Genomic DNA, 19,908 nt, shown 5'->3' with positions numbered 1-19,908 from the left:
GGCCATTGGCATGACGAGCCGTTTAACCACAAAAAAAAAAGGGAATGACAATCCTTAAGTACTGGGGGATGTGTTTCATCGTTTGTACACGATTACCGAATTTTTCTGAGAATTGTGAATGGGGATTGACTATCCTGAGCACAATGCACTTACCCCCTTTTCGTAATAAAAAAAAATTTTGTGGTAATCAAAAGAGTTCAATGAAAGGGGACTAAAAAAAAGAGAGATGTAAACGGTAAAAACGATGGAGAGATCAAGGAATGATTTTAAAAACCAAATGAATTCACTGACAAAACATGATCTGGTCGTTTCCTACTGTTCCATTGAAACTAAAGCTGTCCTACATTCCCACCGATATCATCGAGCCCTCTTACGTATTCGGATCGTTAAACGGTTTATCTACACAATTTCTAAGCTATTGAAATGTTTTCTCACCTCGTTGATGTGTTTGTAGGTCTTTATGAGGTCAACACTGAGCTTTCGTAGGGGAGCAGTCGCTGGATCCCGAAACCTGTGAGGTATCCTCGCTTGCATAGCGTGAATATCCGCTGGGGTTTCCTGGGGTACACCCCCAACACCTGTACCACATACTGCTGGCTCCTCAGCTACAAGACGTCCGTACAAAGGTGCACCACCGGTACCCGTTCTCCCACTCACTGAAAATACATTTCATTGAATTTTTTACGTAAACTAATGGAGAGGAAAACAAATATTAGTGTTTACAAATTGGTTCCCTATCTGAGTGAACCTTATTACTAATTTTCAGGTTAATGTCAATAATTTGCCGACAATCATCGCTAAGTGTCGTAAGTCTATATGATTTATAAAAAAAAAAACAGATATTCTCCAATTGTCAAACGATTTTGCCGATGCAAAATACTCCATTGTACCCCACATGCTCTCCCACAATCCGATGTTTTATGATAGTCCTGTTATTCCCCAGAACTTAATGAATCGCAAAACATTAATTTTTGGCGTAAAATTCCTGAGATGTGTTTATATTTTTAATCTTTCCCCTCAATTCAATAAATCTGACTAAAAAAATGCTGCAAAAAAAATTCTCTCTTCTTTTTCGGGTGATAAAAAGAAATTTATGAGATTTTGTAAAAAAAAAAACACTAGGAGTATAACGACCTGTCGGTTGGCATCGTGCGTCTCGGCCATTGCCGACTCAAATACACTCGACTATTCGGTATATAATGAAATCCTAGTTGAGTTTCCACCGCAGTCGTTAATTTGACGTATGCGTTTGTCGTCCGAGGGCAACAACGAGAAACGAGAGGGGAATGGGGCAGGAGGGCGGGGGGAGGGCTTGGCACTCGCTAACGCATTATCGTTATTATAACGACCCTGTTTGGTGGCTTAAGTTTCTTCCCCAACCGTCCAACTTCTCGCCCTTAACACGAGCGCAAAAAGAAAGAATTAAATTGATAAATAATTCAGGTGTTCAAGTCTCAGAAAACAAAACAGTAAACAATAAAATTAAGAACAAACAGATGGTATATGAAAATTGTGGACTCAGTGGCTGTGGAAGGGAGAGAAGTTGAATTGATAAATACTTCACTTGTTGACATCTCTAGAAAAATAATGATTCTGAGAAAATGAAAATTGAGGAAGATTGTTCTAAAGACTAGCTCTTTTACTGAAACTCAATTCTATATTATGTAACGTTGTTTTGCACAAAGACCGTGTCGCAAGAATGCGTTACAACAAATAAATAATAATTGAATGATTTAGATTTAAAATATTGCAAATTAAAAATGAATTTAAATTTATACTGCAATTTTTAAATTTTTGTAAATAATCTCAATGATTAGAGACACTTGTACGGGAATCCTATTCTTCTTTAGAACATACAGCCCAATACTATTTTACGTAACCTCGAAAATATATTTTTAAAAAATAATAATAACTCTATCATCCCCATCTACAAACTTGAAAACTAACAATGAATTTCGATTTATAATTAAATTCCAATTCAATCAGAACATTAGCAACTAGGGAGATGTAGATGTACCAAAGATATCAAAATTATCAAAACGTAAATATTCGAAAAAATGGGAATACAAGTAGATTAAATCACATTAAAGGGGAGAAATTCAGGAAAATAAAAACGATAGAAAATTCAAAGTCATCAGTGGCATTGACTAGGAAAATGTACGAACAGTCGAGTATGTGGGTGGCTAAATAGAGGGGGGGGGGAGGACTCTCGTGCGTTCCACGAGAGTCTCCAGTGTTGTAAATGTGGGTCAGGGCGCGGTTGAATGAAAAAAAATATATATATCATTCATTAACACGCTCGGACAGGGGCTCTCACAGTCTCGTCTGACAGTCCCGAGACGTATTTCCCCCTCATTCTAAAAAATTCTCCACTGTTTACAACTTACGTAGGCCGTCGTCGTTCCACTTGAACGTCTCAGTCGTGTGCCTCCATTTGCATATTCCCGTTGGTAATGAGAGGTAGGAGAAGGAGCCCAGGGAAAAGGGGGCTAGATGCGTTATACTCTGCCCCGGAGAAGAGGGAACTAAAAGCGAATCGATTGACTCAAGAAAGTACCCGAGGCTCGTACGAGTGCAAGTGCGGAGATAAGGCCGAGTGTGCAGGGGAAGGATACCGCTTGGCAACTCCTTCGGCCCACTGAAACCACCCCTGTCCTCTTCCATCCCATCCCCTCATCATTTCCCTCCTATTTCACGTAAATAACGCACTCAAAAACTTTGAGAATATCCCATGTGTCTTTTAAGTTTTTACGGGGCACATTATTCAGATTCTCTGATTTTTCAGTTAACAAATTTGTGAATGAAGAGGGTATAAACATTAACCATTTGTTAGTACATTTTTTAATGATTTCGTCTTCAAAACGTGTTGGGATAAATTGATTAAAACTCGAAGTAAACATTTTATTCGTTAATTAATGTCTCAAGTACGAGACAAGACGAACAAGCTCGCTATAGTAATAGTCATTTCACTCGAAAATTCTACTTTTTCACATAATAAAATTGCAAACTTTTCTTAAGAATAAAAAAAAGTGATAATTTTGTGCTCAATAAAAAAAACATCGCACCGATTTTTCTACTCCACTCGCGCAAAAAAGGAAAATAATTTCATACAAGAGTTTCCAGAGGGAGGTGGGATTAAAAGAGTTAAATCGCGTGTCATCCCCGTCGAAGGGGGATCGAGGGGGGGTAGTATGACGGTTGAGAACCCTCGGGGCGAGGTCACGAAATGCTGACACAGGCCGTGCGATAGCCAGCACGCATTCCGCTTCATTCATGTTTCTTGATCTACGCCCCCCCTACCCCTCTCACCCCACCCACATGATTCTCCCTTTCGCCAAGTGGGTGAGGGACCCCCCGTGATGTAAAATTACTGTGCGATGACCAGAAGGGTTGCCAGACCCTTTTTTTTCACTTTTTTTTTAGGCTTCAACCCCAAAGTGAATCTACATATGCGATTAATCGTCAATTACGCTCAATCAAAATTCCGAAGAGATGGAGGAAAATGGGGGTAATTGGGGAGGAATTTAGATTGTTAAATGGGATGGAGAAGGAGGGAGGGGAATAACGTCACAAAATGACAATTTGTAGATAATGGGCAACAATGAACACAAACCAGAACGTAAAGATTGGTGGTAACTGTTACCAAAAATCAACAAAAACTCAGTTTCAGTTCAATAATTCTGTAAAAAATAACAGCAATCGGAAAAATACAGAGACGTATACTCTTGCATGCTTGAATTATAAAAAATGCAGTGTGATATGATACTGGATAGTCGTGTCTTAATTAAAAATTCAAATGAATTGGACAATTACAGTATTTCTGGCGATAAACCCGAAAAATCAATAAAAACTGTCTGCTCGAGTTCGTTGAATCTACAAAAATTCATATCCATCGAGGACATCACACAAGCATACGCTTAATTAATAAATCAATTAAATTGATTCTATACTGAATTTTACTCTTCTGAAACTACACATAAACTCAATAATGTTACTTCCACTACTTAAAAATTAATAATTATCTTGAATTTATGTTCGAATAAAAAGTTTTACGATTTCTCCCCCTAAAATGACTCTTAAACTGTTACCGTTTCTATTCACAAAGTCGCAATTTTCATCCTGACAACGTAAAACATCGGCAACGATGGCGCCGGAAAAAGCAGGACAATATAAAATCTTGTTCTCTTGATTGAGAGTTTTTTTTTTTTTTCTTTTTTTCGCTGTGCAATGTTTGAGGCCTGGACTTTCACCCTTATTTATCATTGAGTGTCGCTTAAATCCTGGGGAAATACGATGAGACTCTGAGGACATGCTCCAATTAGTGAATGTATAGCATTACCCTCCCTCCCCTTCAACGTCCCTCTTTGACAAAGTGACATTCCATCGTTTGGTGGAACACACGCAGCTCTCTTTATCCAACACGGACGGCTTCAATTACAACGAGAGTAGCCCCCATGTATCGACACGCAAACTGTGTGCATTGCAAATAAATAATAGTCTCGGCTTTCATTCAACGATTGTTTTCTCCTCTGTCGTCATTGGTAGAAATACAAAATAATAAAAAAAAATAATAATAATAAATCGTTTAGCCAAAATGGATGTGGAATAATTTGGAGTGATCGGATGTACATTCCGTGGCTATGGACGTAATACATGTGTCACTGGGTTCGTAATTGGCTCTTGGGATACTGTTATTACTCCGGCCCACGTCCGGATATAGCCAGTGCTTCCCACACGGTAAAACGAGGAAAAATTGAAATTACAGAAATTTGGGGGTAAAAAACCATTTTTTTTTTCGTAGTGAAGCTATAGCTTTTAAATTTTTTATATCTTCCAGGCTATTAATAACAATCGTGTACACCCCCTTTTAAAAACATGGTCGAACGTGCGTACATTTGAATTACCAATTTCTAATCTAATTAATCCTTAAGACCAATTTACTGCCAAAATGAAAAAAAATTATTTATCAAAAATATACGCTGCATTCGTAATTAAAAATTAGAGAAGCTTCTCTCACAATTTCCCGAGAATAACACTAACTACCCAGAAATTTTTTGATGACGGAAAATCCCCAGTATGTTGAACATTCTTTAGGATAAAAAAACAAACCGTCCCACCCCCTAATTTCACCTGATTAGTCACTCAATAAACAGAATACGAGTGCGAGTGAATGCCCGATTGGTGCTAGCCCAGCGAAAAAACATATACCGCGACATTCTTGACCAATGAGAGTGGAGTGGGTGATACATGATTTTGTGTTAAACTGCATTGGTTGCGGTGAGATTAAAAAAAATATATATAAACGAAAAAAAAATCTACAAATGAACTACCACTCGAGCGTGCTCAATGAAATTTGCGCTCGAGTGAAAGCAACTTCATATTCACTTGCTTATGTAAATATTATTTCGGCCATTGCCAGTGACGCGAATTATTTTTATATGCCACTGACAATGCACCCCACAAGAATACCTTTAAAAAGTAAAATAACGAAAGAACAAAAATATGAGAGTAAAATGTAAATAAAAACAATGTAAATGAGATGCATAAAGCTTATGGGTGTAACTCGTTTCTGTTTAATTGGCGTCGGGTAAACACCGCCAGCGGCTGCTACAAAGTGAGATTTATTCGATAAGCTACCCCCTGTGTGCTCAAGACCTCCCCCCCAATACAAAGTTAAAGGGATCTTCTTCGTCAATGGTCCTTGAAAATTGACTTTTTTTAATATGTAAAAACCCCAACAAAAAACGGAAAAAATAATTCTCGACTTCTAAAAATAACTCAACAAAGGAAATTATACGTTTTGAGCGTCTGAAGGAAGGGTGTTCCGAGTTAAAAAAAAATCCTGATCACAGCCTATTCCGTAAATTTTCGATGATGTTAAAGTTGGCATCGACAAGGCAAACTAGATTCGCGATGCGAACTGTATGTCTCTCTCTCTCTCTCTCCCTCTCTCTCTCTCTCTCTCTCTCTCTCTCTCTCTCTCTCTCTCTCTCTCTCCCTCTCTCTCTCTCTCTCTGGGTCTCCTCTTCCTCCTTCCTTCCTTCCTTCGTTTTTCGTCGGACGCCTAGCACCCCCCAGCCACCTCTCCAAAAACCCCGAGCCCCCTCTCCGTCGGCGCGCGTGCGGAGTCGATGGGACTCTGAAGCGGACAACGGTTGTTGCTATGCTAGCTATACATAAACCCCACATCGACATGCTTTCATTTACCATATATATGCATATAAATACATCCTACGTGTCTGTCAAAACGAATTGATACTATTTTTCACGCATCAATTCCCCCCTCCCCACCACCACCAACCGAAACACCATAAATAGACTTAATTGAAAGTGTTATGTTGGTGTTGAGAAACAGCTGATTGCAAGTGGGTGTATATTACCCCACATATCGCTGACCACTGCTCTTTAAAAAAAACGTAATTTTCGAAAAGAAGGGGAAAAAAAAATGAAATTTTGCTGAGAAAAAAAAAATGGAAGAGTACTGGAAATAAAAGTGAGGATGATGGAGAATTGACAGTGAGCCATTATCATTTCAAGTTGGCTATGAGAGACTGAGGATCCTGCAGGACGTTGGCCCCCTATTGCCTATATATTCCCATATACCTCGTACAGATATAAAGGGGAGGAAATGTGGAGAGGGGGAGGGAAGGTAGGAGTATTCGTTGGCGCGCGCGAGCGAATTCAGGGAAAGAGGAGCGAGAGGGGAATGAGGTGCCGGCATAGCAACAGAAAGACCGCGTTCGAGTACAGGAACAACCGAACTGGCCTCTCTGGTGGATGCTACTGGGTCTCTCACTCCCTCACTCTCTCATCCCCTTGCACTCACTCACTCTCCTTCACTCCCTCTCTCTCTCTCTTTCTCTTTCTCTCTGTCGCTCTCTCTGCGGCTGGTAAACCCGTGCTCCTGGTGCCGCCACTGCCGTGCAACAGAAAAGTGAGCCAACGAATAAATATATATATCTATATATATTCCCTCCTCCCTTCCACCCTCTTCCCCCTTCCCAACCATGTTTATCTGTCTCTGTTGGTTGCTGTAGCCAGACAGAGTGGGACAAGGCGATTTGAGTGAGAGGGTGAGTGTATTGATCGTGTCGCACGGGGGTGGAGCAACCACCGACTAGCTCACTCTGGTCTGCCTCTCTACCCCAGGTCTCGTCTCTTATTCTAGTGTGCCCTTCCACCACACCTCTTGCCACCCTCATCCATCCACCCGGACCGTTCAGCCACCCTACTTGCCTCCGACACGAGAGAGATATAGGGGAGACGACGTCTTGTGCCACCTGGTTCATCTCCTCGAGGAGGAATCCACTGTTTTTTGGAAGATTTATTTATTTATCAATGGAAGGGATTAATATTAATGACGGTAATGGGTGTAATTAATGGGAGGGTTAAGTGAACCGATTTGTCCATTTGTTTATTTTAGGGGATTTATCTTGGGGGAGGAGGGAAGGGGGTCATATTCTTAGATCCTAGTTGTAAAGATTATTAATTTTCTGATGATGGTATGATATTGGTAATTTGGTTTTGAGAATAGGTTTTTTTTTAATTAGTCGGGAAGGGATTGAATTTTAGGGGGGCGCACGGGGATAGTGGAACCGGGTTAATACTGTGATGATGACCATTATCTTATTAATTGTTTGGGGGTAAACAAATGAAGGATTTTACTCAGTTGGAGGTTTTTTTAAACAATTCATCAATTAAATCATGAAATATTGGGGCTATTGGACTGAAGTGTGAGTTTTAGAATTTCCGTCTGCTCGTGAAAAAAATAATTAATCCCTTGATGAATTTGCTGTCCGTTTATTTCAATCATTTCAATTTTTGTCTAAAAAATTGTACATCAAACTCCCCGATTTTTTGGAGGGATTTATTTATTTACCAACAGTAGCCGTTGGTATTAATGTTATTTGCGGTGAATGAATAGGGAATTCAATTGACTCTATTTTTGTTTACAATTTAATAAAAAGCTGATCTGACAGGTTTTAATTCGCGGATTTTTTTTAAATACACAATAGATTTTTGTATCATGACGAGATCATTGATATTGGAATAGTGACTGTTAAGCGGAATTAAAAAAATTTAACTTCCCCAATGAATCAATACATTCATCAATAAGTTGAAGAGCAGTTAAACATAAATAATTATCACAGACATTAACTGTCAATATTAAGGTTGGATGTTTCACTGTATTAACTCTCGCTCGGAATTTCCATGGAGATTTCAATAACTATTTTAGCCCACAATTAATCAGTTAGTCTGGTATTTTTGATTTAATTGATAGAGAGTTTAAGGGTTGATTGAGTAATTTCAAGTGAAGAACTGATGGAGACCCCAACGAAGATATTTTCAGTGACAAAAACCGACTTCCTACTTCCACCAAAAAGTTAGCAAATATTTTTTTCGACAGGCACAATAGCTACAATAATCTACCCATTATCCAATCACCATTGATCCCTTCAATCAATTCATCAATTTCGTGATTGAATGAATGAACGAATGAATAAATCATCGCAATATGCGAAATATCGGCAAAATAGTTTGTCTAACTTCTCTCATCGATGGAAAAATACTAGACCCACTGATTTGTTTATTCTCTCCTTGTTAACATCTTGCCGTCGTGTATTCCATAGGGGGCAGAGAGAGGGGGGGGGGGGGCAGGGGGCACGAGGAGGAGGTGGAGGATCGGCCTAAATCCCACTCAGCTGATATATCGACTCTATGGAGAGTGGAGCGCACACGTGAAACGTGTGATAGTCTAGGGGCCGACGCCCCGCGGTGTGAGCCTTCCACCTGGTACTTTGCATTGCATGCGTCGATAAACAAATATTATAGTACAGTATATCTCACTATTTACGAAGGAATACAGCAATAACAATCAAGTCTCAGTCTGTAATATGTCATAATGATTTGCGGGGGAAAGGGGTGAGAGAAAGAGAGAGAGAGAGAGAGATTTATAAATTCGCGGATTTTTTTCCCCTATTCAGTTTGTTTACTCGCTGAAAAGTCTGATCGCACGCTAGTGCCGACAGCGAATGAAAAAAGGAGAAGGGAAAGAGGTGAATAAGGGGTGGATTACGGGGGTAAGGGGGGGAAGGTGAGCGATTGTGTACGCGTGGATGAGGATGAGAGAGTAACGGGGGTTGAGGGCCACGAAACACTAACGCACATAGTGCTCCACCATAAACCTTCGATATTATGTAGTACATATGCACGTGAGATTTGTTCATCATGGGGTGAGAGCCAGTGGTATGTGTGAGACTTGCCGAAAGGGTTTTAGGATGAGAGAGATGAAATATGGCGAGTCAGTAAAATATCAAATTTACGTGGGGAAAATTTACGTGGGAGGGAAAAAAAGGCCGAAAATGACCGGTGATATTGTCGTTTGTCGTGTGTTGTGCATTCACATGTTCAATGTTAACTGGGAAAAATAGTCAATGAGTGTTAATTTCAATTTTCTGGTGTTCCATTGCAGGGAGAGAAAATTTCTGGATAGATTACGTGTCTGTTACGTAAAAAATTTAAAATTAGAGAACAGTTGGGTATTTTTTCAGGGAACGTTTCATATTTTTTCTGGAACATTTTGGACTTTTTCCTGAATGTTGACTGACAAAGTACGTAACTATATCAAAATTTTTTCCGAACATTTTTTTGACTGACAGATTATGGAACAGACACGTAATATTTCAAGAATTTTTCGCTCCTCGTGGACAGACACATTTCATCCCCTCGATTAAAAAATATGAATTTCGTTCTCACTCAACGTTTTTAATTTTATGATTCTTTTTACGATAAATTCACATTTAATTGGTCTAAAATGACAGAGTTCTCAGTCTGAAAATTGGGCATTACACAAAATTTTCTATTTTTTATAGATTGGGAATTAATGAAATTAACTATCCGAAATATTGAAGGAATTAACTGATTTCTGAATGAAGTAAAATTGAAGAATTATCAGTAACTTTCTCGTCTTGAGAATATCAAACATTTTCACTTGAATTTTCAGGAGCGATTTTTTAACACCTCAATAGATGATGAAATATTTCACAAACCGGATTTTTCAATTCCACCAGATATGTCGAGTGTAAAATTACAAGCGGCTGGTACTAATATCGGATAATTTCACTGTTTGCCAGTTGAGCCGATAAATTGACGAGCTGCATTCCCGCGATGCAGTTTCAATTAGTTGATATGCGATGAATTCGTGAAGTTACGCAGATATCATATTTTGGGTTAATCATCCGGACTTAAATCTGAGTGATTAGTGGGTAGAGAATATTGATGTCAAGTGCGAAAAATAATTTTCCATACAATTCAATAATTCAATGTCATTAATGTATTAACAAATAACTGGTGAATGGGCCGAAGAATTCACGACGTGACATGTGCTAAAGGGGACGTTCACACAAACCATTGAATTATATCTAAAGATAGGTTGAAAAAATTCAATGCTTCGTGAGGAAATTGATCATCTAAATTATTCAGAGCGTAAGTACCTGTCGTATCGTTAATGGCATCCACTATCGAACAATTAACAAGATTTAAATTTTCTCGCCTCTTCCTAGTGTTCACCTTTGCTACATTTTTCTTGATAATTCAATTTTATTTTTTTTCCAGGTACTCAAGAATATCCCAGTACTTTTAGTTCAACATCAGAGTCTCCACTCAAGCCTCATTTGGCTGTAGTTTTTTTTTAACGCTTTGCAATTATTTTATGACTCGAAGTTTGAAGGATTTACCTTCAATTTTTCATTTCGAAAGACGAGAAAACATTTTCCGAGATCAAAAATGGGAGTTTTGGACAATTGTGTTAATCCATGTGACCATTGAACAAGTGATTAAAGTTCTACCGTACTCCATTTGACTAAAAAAAATTGGAGGAAACCCTAATGTGTAAACTAATAAATTCCTGGTTTTTCACAAAATGGTATGTAAATGACGTGTTTCAAACGATAAAAAAATAATCTGTAATCAGTATTTTACCAAATGTTCGTGTTGTTCGCGTCAATTTAGTCTTCCGCTGTGCTTTCGCGAATAAAGCCAAAGCTAGGGGAGATAACTAATGTTTCGTAAATACTTTTTATGTAGAGTAAGTTGATGGCTATAAGAAAGGTCATGATAAAAATACCGCAATCTTTCCTCGGTTCCTCATTCATAAAAACCCGGCCAACAGTGAAAATCCAACTTAAGGGGATACAAAACACCTGCCGTTGCATGAACTTTTCCAAAAGTTGCATCATTGCATCGTTTAATTAGGAAAATAGTCTCATAAATAAAAAAAAAAATAGTAGACAATATAGTTCTAAATTTCAAATAGACAGGATTTCATTTCACCTTAAAGCATTTTACCGATTCGATACTCATCTGATCCCTCACAAAACTGCAAAAGGTACTTGGATATCCTCGAGCCCAGGCCCAAGGCCGACCAATACTACACTATTGACGACAGAGGGGTCAATGACTGATATCAAAAAGATTCTCCCCCATTTCTTCCTCTTCCTACCGTTGAAATGCCAGAACAAAAATAATCATCAGTGAAGAGTCTTGAGATTGTCGGAGAGTCGTCGATCAGGCATCGGTCCAACTAACGTCTCAAAATCTTCGGCATTCAATTGCAATCATTACGACCATAATCAACCCAACGCCCCTTCTCCCACTACCACAATCAATTATTGATAAAATTACATAGCCAAAAGAGAATGACGTGAAATGAGTGAGATTCAGGTATTCACTGAAATGTCTATTTCTGAGGGGCGGAACAAACGCTACGTGACCGCTATTTCTCGCAACGACCGAAGGCAATTCCTAAGTATAGGAGGGTCGGGGCTTTGCCTCCGTTTAAAAATACATCCCCCAATCTTTTTTTCTTTCTTCTGTGTATCTTTGTCTATCTGTTCGAGCCCCCGCACCCCCCTCCCCCTCTCGCGCTTTCCTGGTTTTTCTACTCGACAAATGCCCACATCGATTAACCCCAATCTTTCGAATTTCAGTTCAAACTGAAAAAATTGTAAGTTGACCGATTCAATAAGAATTCAATCACTTTATGTCTCATTATGAAATTATTTTTTGAAACTGCCATGAGACTTCATAGAACCGAATATCATTCAATTACTACATATTGGTAATTAAAGCCCTTCATTTACATTTTTTTCAAAGTTTAAAACTTAATCCATTGTATTTACCCATGAAAAAAAATCCGGAAATTTCACCCGCCTTTTGTACATATTGTTTATATGTCAAAAAAACCCTGAAATTCAGAGACTCATTGTTTCCCTGCGCCATTAAAAAATCGAAGTTAAACAACTGTTTTAAAAATACGACATAAAATCGACATTGTATCATGCAATCGATACCAATCCCTTAAAAATGTGTACGTTCCCTCAAAAATAATGATAAAAATACCAGACCTTCCCTCTAAACCCAACCGCTAAAAAAAAATATATTCGGTCTCAAGTATTTTCTTCGACCGCCGCAACTCCCCCTTAAACACTAAACATTTGAAAATTAAAAAAACTCACATTGTTGTTTGTGCCTCGACGACTCCATGAGTATCATTTGCTCATGTTTGTGCCACGCGGCGTCGGTCGTATCGGTGCCTGTGATACCGCGTGCACCAGTCGTTTGCTGGACGCCCCCGCGGCCTCCACCGGCGCCGCCGCCATACTCCATACCAACGGACCCACTTTTTTACCACTGCCAGCGGCAGATCTCCAAGGGCTCACAACATGGAGCTCCCCAGGTCCCTCCACCCTCCAGCAGACCTCCTTATTCCACTCAGGACTCTTGTAAATACACTGAATTCACACATACACTTACACACAGCCACGGTCACAATGAAAATTAAAAAAAAAAAATATTTGTGTCTTATTATTGTTCTCCACACAGACTTGCACTTCTCTTTTCTCACGGGTTTAACTTTTCAATGTGATATTCACTTTCTGTAACTTCCAAACTTTGTTATTTAATTTATTATCAATCACTTGGACGATGATATGATCAAAGTCCGATTGTAAAACCGATGCAATGACAAACGCACTGAAGATTTGTTTCTTCTTGGATATAATTTTCTCCTACTGTACCCCCTTCCACGGCCTTCGCCCTTTCTACTTGCCTTAGATTGCATACGAAAGATTGTTGATTTTATTCACTCGATTATTAGTGAACAATGTCCTGTTCTGCCAGGTAAGGAGGAATGTCGTCGTTCAAATCTGAAACAAGAGATAATAAATTATTGGCATGAGAAATATTAATGCGCTGAGATATTCGAAAAATGATTGATTTTGTCAAGACAATGTTGGATGATACAACTAATTAATTAACAATTTTTTTCATTCGTGTACGTCATACTTTTTACGAATTTATTATTCTGGATACAATACCAGATTTTCTTGCTATATTTGGATCAACGTCATGGGGCTAATGTTGAAGCTATGGAGCCCCCTCCCCCCTGACCCTCTACCCCCTGTTGCCGTTCAGCCCCACCACCAGCCCGAATAAAATTTGCGGACGGAGTAAAGCATCAGAGATGCCTTGAAATAGAGCCGGGTCAGTTCACAGATCGATGCACACCGAGTTCCACCGATATATACAGCATTATACGCTGAAAGAGATGAAGGAGAGAAGAGAAAAGTTAATCGACGAATGCCCCAACCTCGATGATTTCTATATTTAGGTGATTAAAGGCTTTTTATCCTGGGGCAGAACGACGTAAAGAGTTCAGGGGAAAAGGGTGGGATTTGGTAGTACCGATGTTGAAAAAAAAATATGAAAAAAATGCCGGAAATATCCGAAACTGGTGGTGGAAACCTTGAACGTTTCCACAATTTTCTCATTTACTAGATACGACAGACGAATACCGAAAAAATACCTTACGAGACACTTTTACGCGGTATGAACACGTCTGGAGGTTATTCGAGATGTCGAAGGGTCAAAGACGAGTAGCTGAGGGGTTGAGAAAGAGCAATTGGAGTTTCGTTGAAATAATAATACGATACGGACATATGGGGTTAATATTGTTACACTCTATGATATCTTAATGCAATCATTTCAGATATGATCGGGGGACGGTGAGACGTGGGGGGGTGAGTCTACATCGTCGTGACGTGGGCAATTTTTATCATTGAATTATTCTTCATCTAGATATCAGAGCTATTCACCCGTGGAGAGGGTGTCTGTAGACATTGACAGTGTCATGCGAATTCTTTGAACATTTTGGGTGGGGGTGAGGTGACGTTTTTTTTTTGAAGAAACCTAGTTTAATCCCGGGAATGGCTTTTTTCGCTTGTACTCGGAAATTTTTTTTTTTGTTTATGGAGAACTAGTTATTGGAGTTTATATTTCAAATTGTTTATCAAAAATTAAGGTATGGTTGGATTGAATAGGTCTCTGTACGATTTGTAGTTCTTTCATTCTTGTATTTCCATTTGAAATCGGAAAACATTTTTTTATGGGCGGAAATTCGGGGAAGTTTGGGGTATGATGTGTAAGGTCGGTTTTCTAGAGTCTAAAGAGGTGTTTGAATGGGACCACTGTTAATTTGAGTCATTGGGTCCAGGGTGTCATGTCTCTGTTGTCACTTTAGTGAATTCCTCTGAGGAAACGAATCAGAGGGGTTGTGACTTCCCGAGCGTGAAATAAAAGAAGTAAAACATTTATTCACAAGTTTTAATCATTCAGAACTACCCCATTTCCAATACTAGTAGAGCTGTCTGACGCTCTACTTAAAAAAAATAATTAAATGTCTCTTATCAGGGGGAAATTATCATGGTAGTGAGAATTTCCGCTTTAACCCACCCGGGAATCGAATCCGGTGCCCATGAGAATTTAAAATTCTCCTTTTCCCATTTTTTTTTCATCTCCTTCATTTTTAAATCGCAACTGGACCACGTCTGGACACTCGACAACAATGCACCGGATGTGAAAGGCGTGGAGGTGCAGCATCCACTGAATAAAATTTTTCAAGTAAGATGAGAGGGATGATAGACTCAGCGAATGAATTTGAAAAAAAAAGGGTTGAAGAATGACGTTGAGAAAGCCCAGAAGGACAGCTGTGCACTTTTCGCCGGATCGTGTTTACGCATGTGCACCCTCGGCCCGCCATTGTCCAGGACAGCTGGCCGGCTTTTTGGCACGCGCGTGCCTCTTTTTTTTTCACCCTCGCACGTATATATGCGATGATTTTTTTTTTTTTTATTCAACCATCCACTGTTGTCCTTCTGACACGATGCGATGCATCCAGTGCTGGGATTAAGGGGCGTTCTGATACTCAGGCATTGGGGAGGGGTAAAAAAAAAAAATTCTCCTGTCTCTGCACAGGCTAAATTGTAACCTTTATTTTTTGGCGACTATTATCCTCATGGATCGATTGCAATCTGTCCAGGTGAAACAAGGGGTGTCTTTGTTTACCGTAGTTACCGAGGGTGAGGACAGGTGCTGGTATAATTTAGGCAACTCACAGGGTAAATTAAGGATTCGGGCTTCGTGGAATCACGCTAATGAAGCCCAATAAAGAAAAAATTAGTTGAAGTTGATGGGGACATGTGGTTTATTTTCTGTTGGTATTGAATGGAGTTCAATAGAATCATTAATATCGCCTGACCGAACGAAGGAGTTCCGATGAAGCAGATGTTATTTTGAGTATTCAAAGATGTATTCAACATAAGAAAAAAATTTGTCAATTTTACTCTATCGATCCGAAGTTATTGAGAGTAAATATATACAAGTATTTATCTGGCTTTCGATTTGACATTTCAAAGAAACATTTTGCTAGAGAAAACATTGACAATCCCTTAATATCCTAAAAATTTTGAATTTAATTTTATATGGCAAAAGATAAAATAATACGGAATTCTCAAAAAAAATATCTTTCAAGTAAAAATTATTGTAATTCACTTCACCAATTGTCATTATAAAAACGAGACAATTTAACTCATTCAACTCGGTTTTTTTTTCGTCGAAAATAATTTGTCCACGATCGGTTTTTATATTAATGACGATATTAATGATATAATGGAACTGGTGGGTTGCAATATGGCGATGCCATCTGTTTCAAAGATTCATTGGGTGCATCGTCTGAGGACGTGAAAAAAAAACATCGAGAAGCTACGATCATCATCCCTTCAGAATAAATTCAGATGACACCCATTAGTTTCACGATCTTATTATTATTTTTTCCCGTTGAGGCCAACAACCCACGGAAATTCTATCCAACTATATTGACATTCCCATTGCGCGTCGTTGAACGGCGCGACGTTTGTGTTCCGCTTAGGCAACGAGCGAGGAAAATGAAGAGGAAGGTGACGAGGGGGAGGTTGGACACAAATGTACAACTGCACATATACAAGACTAGTGGAGAAGAGAGGGATCTTGGGAAGTGAGATATTGAGTACGAGTGACTAATGATTATTGGTGCGTTCAGCGGTGTATGGTGCGGGTGAGAGAGGATACAGTAGGTATACGTGACACTTTTGAGTGTGAGACTCAACAAATTGTCGAACGTCAAAAAGTGGAAATTAAAGAAATTTCATTTTTCCATAAATTTTTGATTCAAATCAAAAATGAAATGTACGCAAAACTTGTTCATTTTTGCTAAATAAAAAGATCAATTCTACCGAGTTTATTAAGAGGATCTTAATTTGTTAAACCTTAACAAGAGAAACAGCCCCCACACGGAGGGAAAAACAGTATTAAATAAAAATGACTGAACGTTCCATACTTTTTCTCGAAGATTTTAAACTTTTCCTGAAACTTCACCGACAAAGTGCGTAAGTCTTCCGTAATTATTACCGAATATTATTCTGATTAGCAGATTACGGAATAGGCGCATAATTTTTCAAGAATTGTTCCCTCCGTACATTCTAAAACTCCAAAAACTTAATTTATCCCATGAATGATACGTCGTCAATCGCCCTAACTTTAATGAGCTCCCCCTCTATCACCTCAATAATCCCATAAATCAATGAAAATTAATTTTTTGCCTCCACGTAACCCGAAGGAACTCCCCTCCTCCCCCCCCCCCAAAAGTCCTTCTATTGAAAGAAAATATTTTCTGAGCAGCACTACGATAAGAAATCTAATGACTGACTGAAAACATAACTCGTGCTGTACGTAAACCAACGCTGGCTTATTATTAGAAACGACTGGTGTTTCCGCTAATTCCGGTATGGCGGTGCATCCATCGCACTATTAAAGCGAGAGAGACAGTTCGAGACACGTGTATAAGTACACACATATACACAAGCATTGAGGCGCAAGGTGGTTTTTCTCACTCCACACTTTGTATTTTTTTTTTCCCCCTGCATTTATTCCTCTTATTCTTTCGTGACTCCTGACCTCTCTTTCATTCGTTCAACCGCTTTTACCCCATATCGTTGGTGCACTTTACACTCGTTATCCACACGATTAGATGGTCGAAGGCTTATTATTGCCTGTTACTTGCTAATATCCGAGAGTTGCAGCAGGTGTCCTGCGGCCTGCCAGTTGAAACTCGAGGGGTGTCTCTCCTCTTTCTCCACCCCATGCCCCACCCGATTTTTTTTTTTATTCTCCTTCAACTTGCTTCTTCATTCTTTCTACTTGTTTCAATTTTTTTTTTTCCTTCTATTTTACACGACACCCGAGAGTGCCTCGTAAAGACTCAAGCGCGGCCTGAATTTTTAAACGAAAACACGCGAAAACTTTACTACCCCCTGTTCCCCTTCACACCCTTTTTCAAACTTTTTTTTTCGGCTGTTTTCAAGCTTCCACCCTCACCCGCCCCCTCGTCCCACCAACCCCCTCTTTAGTCGGGATATATTTTTTTTTTCTTATTGGCACACTTTTTCCTCAAGTATAGCGAAGAGGGCAATTCTGAGAAAGAAAAAAAGGCGCGAGGAGGGGCGGGGGGAGGAAGGGGGTGGAGAGCGATAGCAACACATTCAAGGTTCTAACGGGAATGTATAGCCAGAATACAGGAATGAAATGATCGATCGTCGCTCGTCCATCGGCGCGACAAACGGCATTGTATTTGTTACTCGCCTCTAGCACCCCCCCCCCCAACCCCCGTGGGCCACTCGTCACGACTTGTCTTACTCTCTGGTTTATAACTCGAGCAAGGTCCCGATGAATTTTAATAATTGACGAATTGTGAACTCGATGTAGATATGACGAATACTAGTTTTCTGGGAATTGAAAGGGGGGGGGGAGTAGTGTGATTGGGGTGAGAGGGAGAGGGGAATCGATGGAATTATATCATTGATTGCAACCCTATCTTGGGGTTATTGGGATGGGGTTGGAGGAATGCATGAGGTGAATTGCGTCTATTTCAAGGGATGATTAGTAGTGAATGTTTTGGGAAATTGGGGAAAATTTTGGAGGGTAATTTTGCAAGGGACTCATTTGTAAAGAATAATTTTTACTTGTGAAGATATTTTTTTACAACTTGAAATGAGACCTGATACATCTAAACCGATATTGATTATTCGTGAGGGCCCATTTTACTTGACCTTTCTGAAAGGGGAAGTAAAATGGCCTTTTTTTAGTCATCAATAATTCATGATTCTCAAAGTGAGATGGAGTTTTCTTATTTCATTGTGAAGTTATTTTTGAGAGTTGAAAAGAAAATCTGACTCGTTCAAACTAATTTATTTTTATGAAGAAATATTGGTCACTGGAGGAAGTTCATGTTGTTCATTGTTTCGAAAAAAAATGGTGTCTTTTAATTTATTTCAATTCGAACAATCAAGACCCCGGGAATTGGTAAATAACGTTAAGATGCTTGCGCGCCAAGAAATATTAATAACGTCAAGCACAAAATGGTTTAACCATTTCGAGGAAAAAAATATCTTTCTCTTACGTCTTAAAGAATTCATAATCATCACAACCTCATCGTAAAGTTACTTTAAATTATCTCGTCCCATCACTCCCCTGAAACTCTACTTCATGGATAATTCCGTGTAATCTGTGAAGCCCCTGTTGGCTTTCGCGAATCATCACTAAATCCAGGATAAACGATAGTTCCAAAAAGCCTCCATAATTGATAGATCATCCAACAATCTCTTCACTTTTATGAATCACAACTCCAACAAGTCAATAAATATATCAATAAATAAATTATGCCCCCTTTCCCGGAAGTGCAAGACTTCCGGATAATGATACACTCGCCTCATTACCTCAAGACTCCAGACCATATTAATAATGCCTTAACATCGATTACCTGGGATGTTTTATCGAAATTCAATCGATTGTTTCACTTTCGTTTGCAATATCATGCGCCTCATTTCCTCCACATCTTCACTCCCGTCAAACCCTCTCCAAAAACCTCATCAATTGGATGATTCTAACCCTCCCCAGTCCCAGAATCAACCGAAAACTACTTCGATAATTGAAAATCCCGAGAAAAACTCTCGCTCGAAAACAATTCCGTACAGTCCGGAAAACCTCTGTTGGCTTTCACGAATCGTCGGTAAATCCTGGATAAGCGGTACTTCAAACCCTCTCAATCACTGATAGATCACCTGACAATCCATTCACTCGTTTGAACTAGGGGTCCGATTTTACAAGAGTTTTCACGTTGAGACCTGAGAACTAGTAATTTACATTAGTTTAACAGTAGAAAGATGTGATAATTATTCCATTTCTCATTGTGAAAATTTTGTAAACTCGAACCAAGAGCTCTAAAATGGAAAAACTAAAAAAAAAACACCTGGAGACCTGGAGTCTCAGAACTACATGGCACCCATACAATACCACATCCACCTAATTAACCTAAAACTTCCCCCATGATAATAATTCCTCAAAATCTATGTCCTCGGACGTTCCATTGAAATTTAATCGATTGTTCCACTTCCAGTGGCAATTTCATGTTCCCTAACTCCTCCTCACCCCCGACCCGATCAAACTCTAACCAAAAATCTTCGCAATTCGATTATTTAC

At 39.2% G+C, this 19,908-nt stretch overlaps 1 protein-coding gene across 2 annotated transcripts in view; it reads right to left on the bottom strand.

The window, feature by feature from the left end:
• Mnb (minibrain) overlaps nucleotides 1–19,908 on the bottom strand; it is a 44,368-nt gene that overhangs the window by 21,156 nt on the left and 3,304 nt on the right. For both annotated transcript variants that reach the window (XM_064120962.1, XM_064120963.1), the window contains exons 2-3: nucleotides 12,516–13,205; nucleotides 436–656 (exon numbers count right to left, since the gene is read on the bottom strand). In XM_064120962.1, the coding sequence (XP_063977032.1) occupies nucleotides 436–656; nucleotides 12,516–12,666 (372 nt within the window). In that variant the 5' untranslated portion in view covers nucleotides 12,667–13,205. The remainder of the gene's footprint in view (nucleotides 1–435; nucleotides 657–12,515; nucleotides 13,206–19,908) is intronic.

This window comes from Diachasmimorpha longicaudata, chromosome 5 (assembly GCF_034640455.1).
Source record: "Diachasmimorpha longicaudata isolate KC_UGA_2023 chromosome 5, iyDiaLong2, whole genome shotgun sequence".
Classification (NCBI taxonomy): domain Eukaryota; kingdom Metazoa; phylum Arthropoda; class Insecta; order Hymenoptera; family Braconidae; genus Diachasmimorpha; species Diachasmimorpha longicaudata.
Note: the sequence above shows the minus strand (reverse complement) of the source record. Positions and strands in the feature narration are given on the sequence as shown.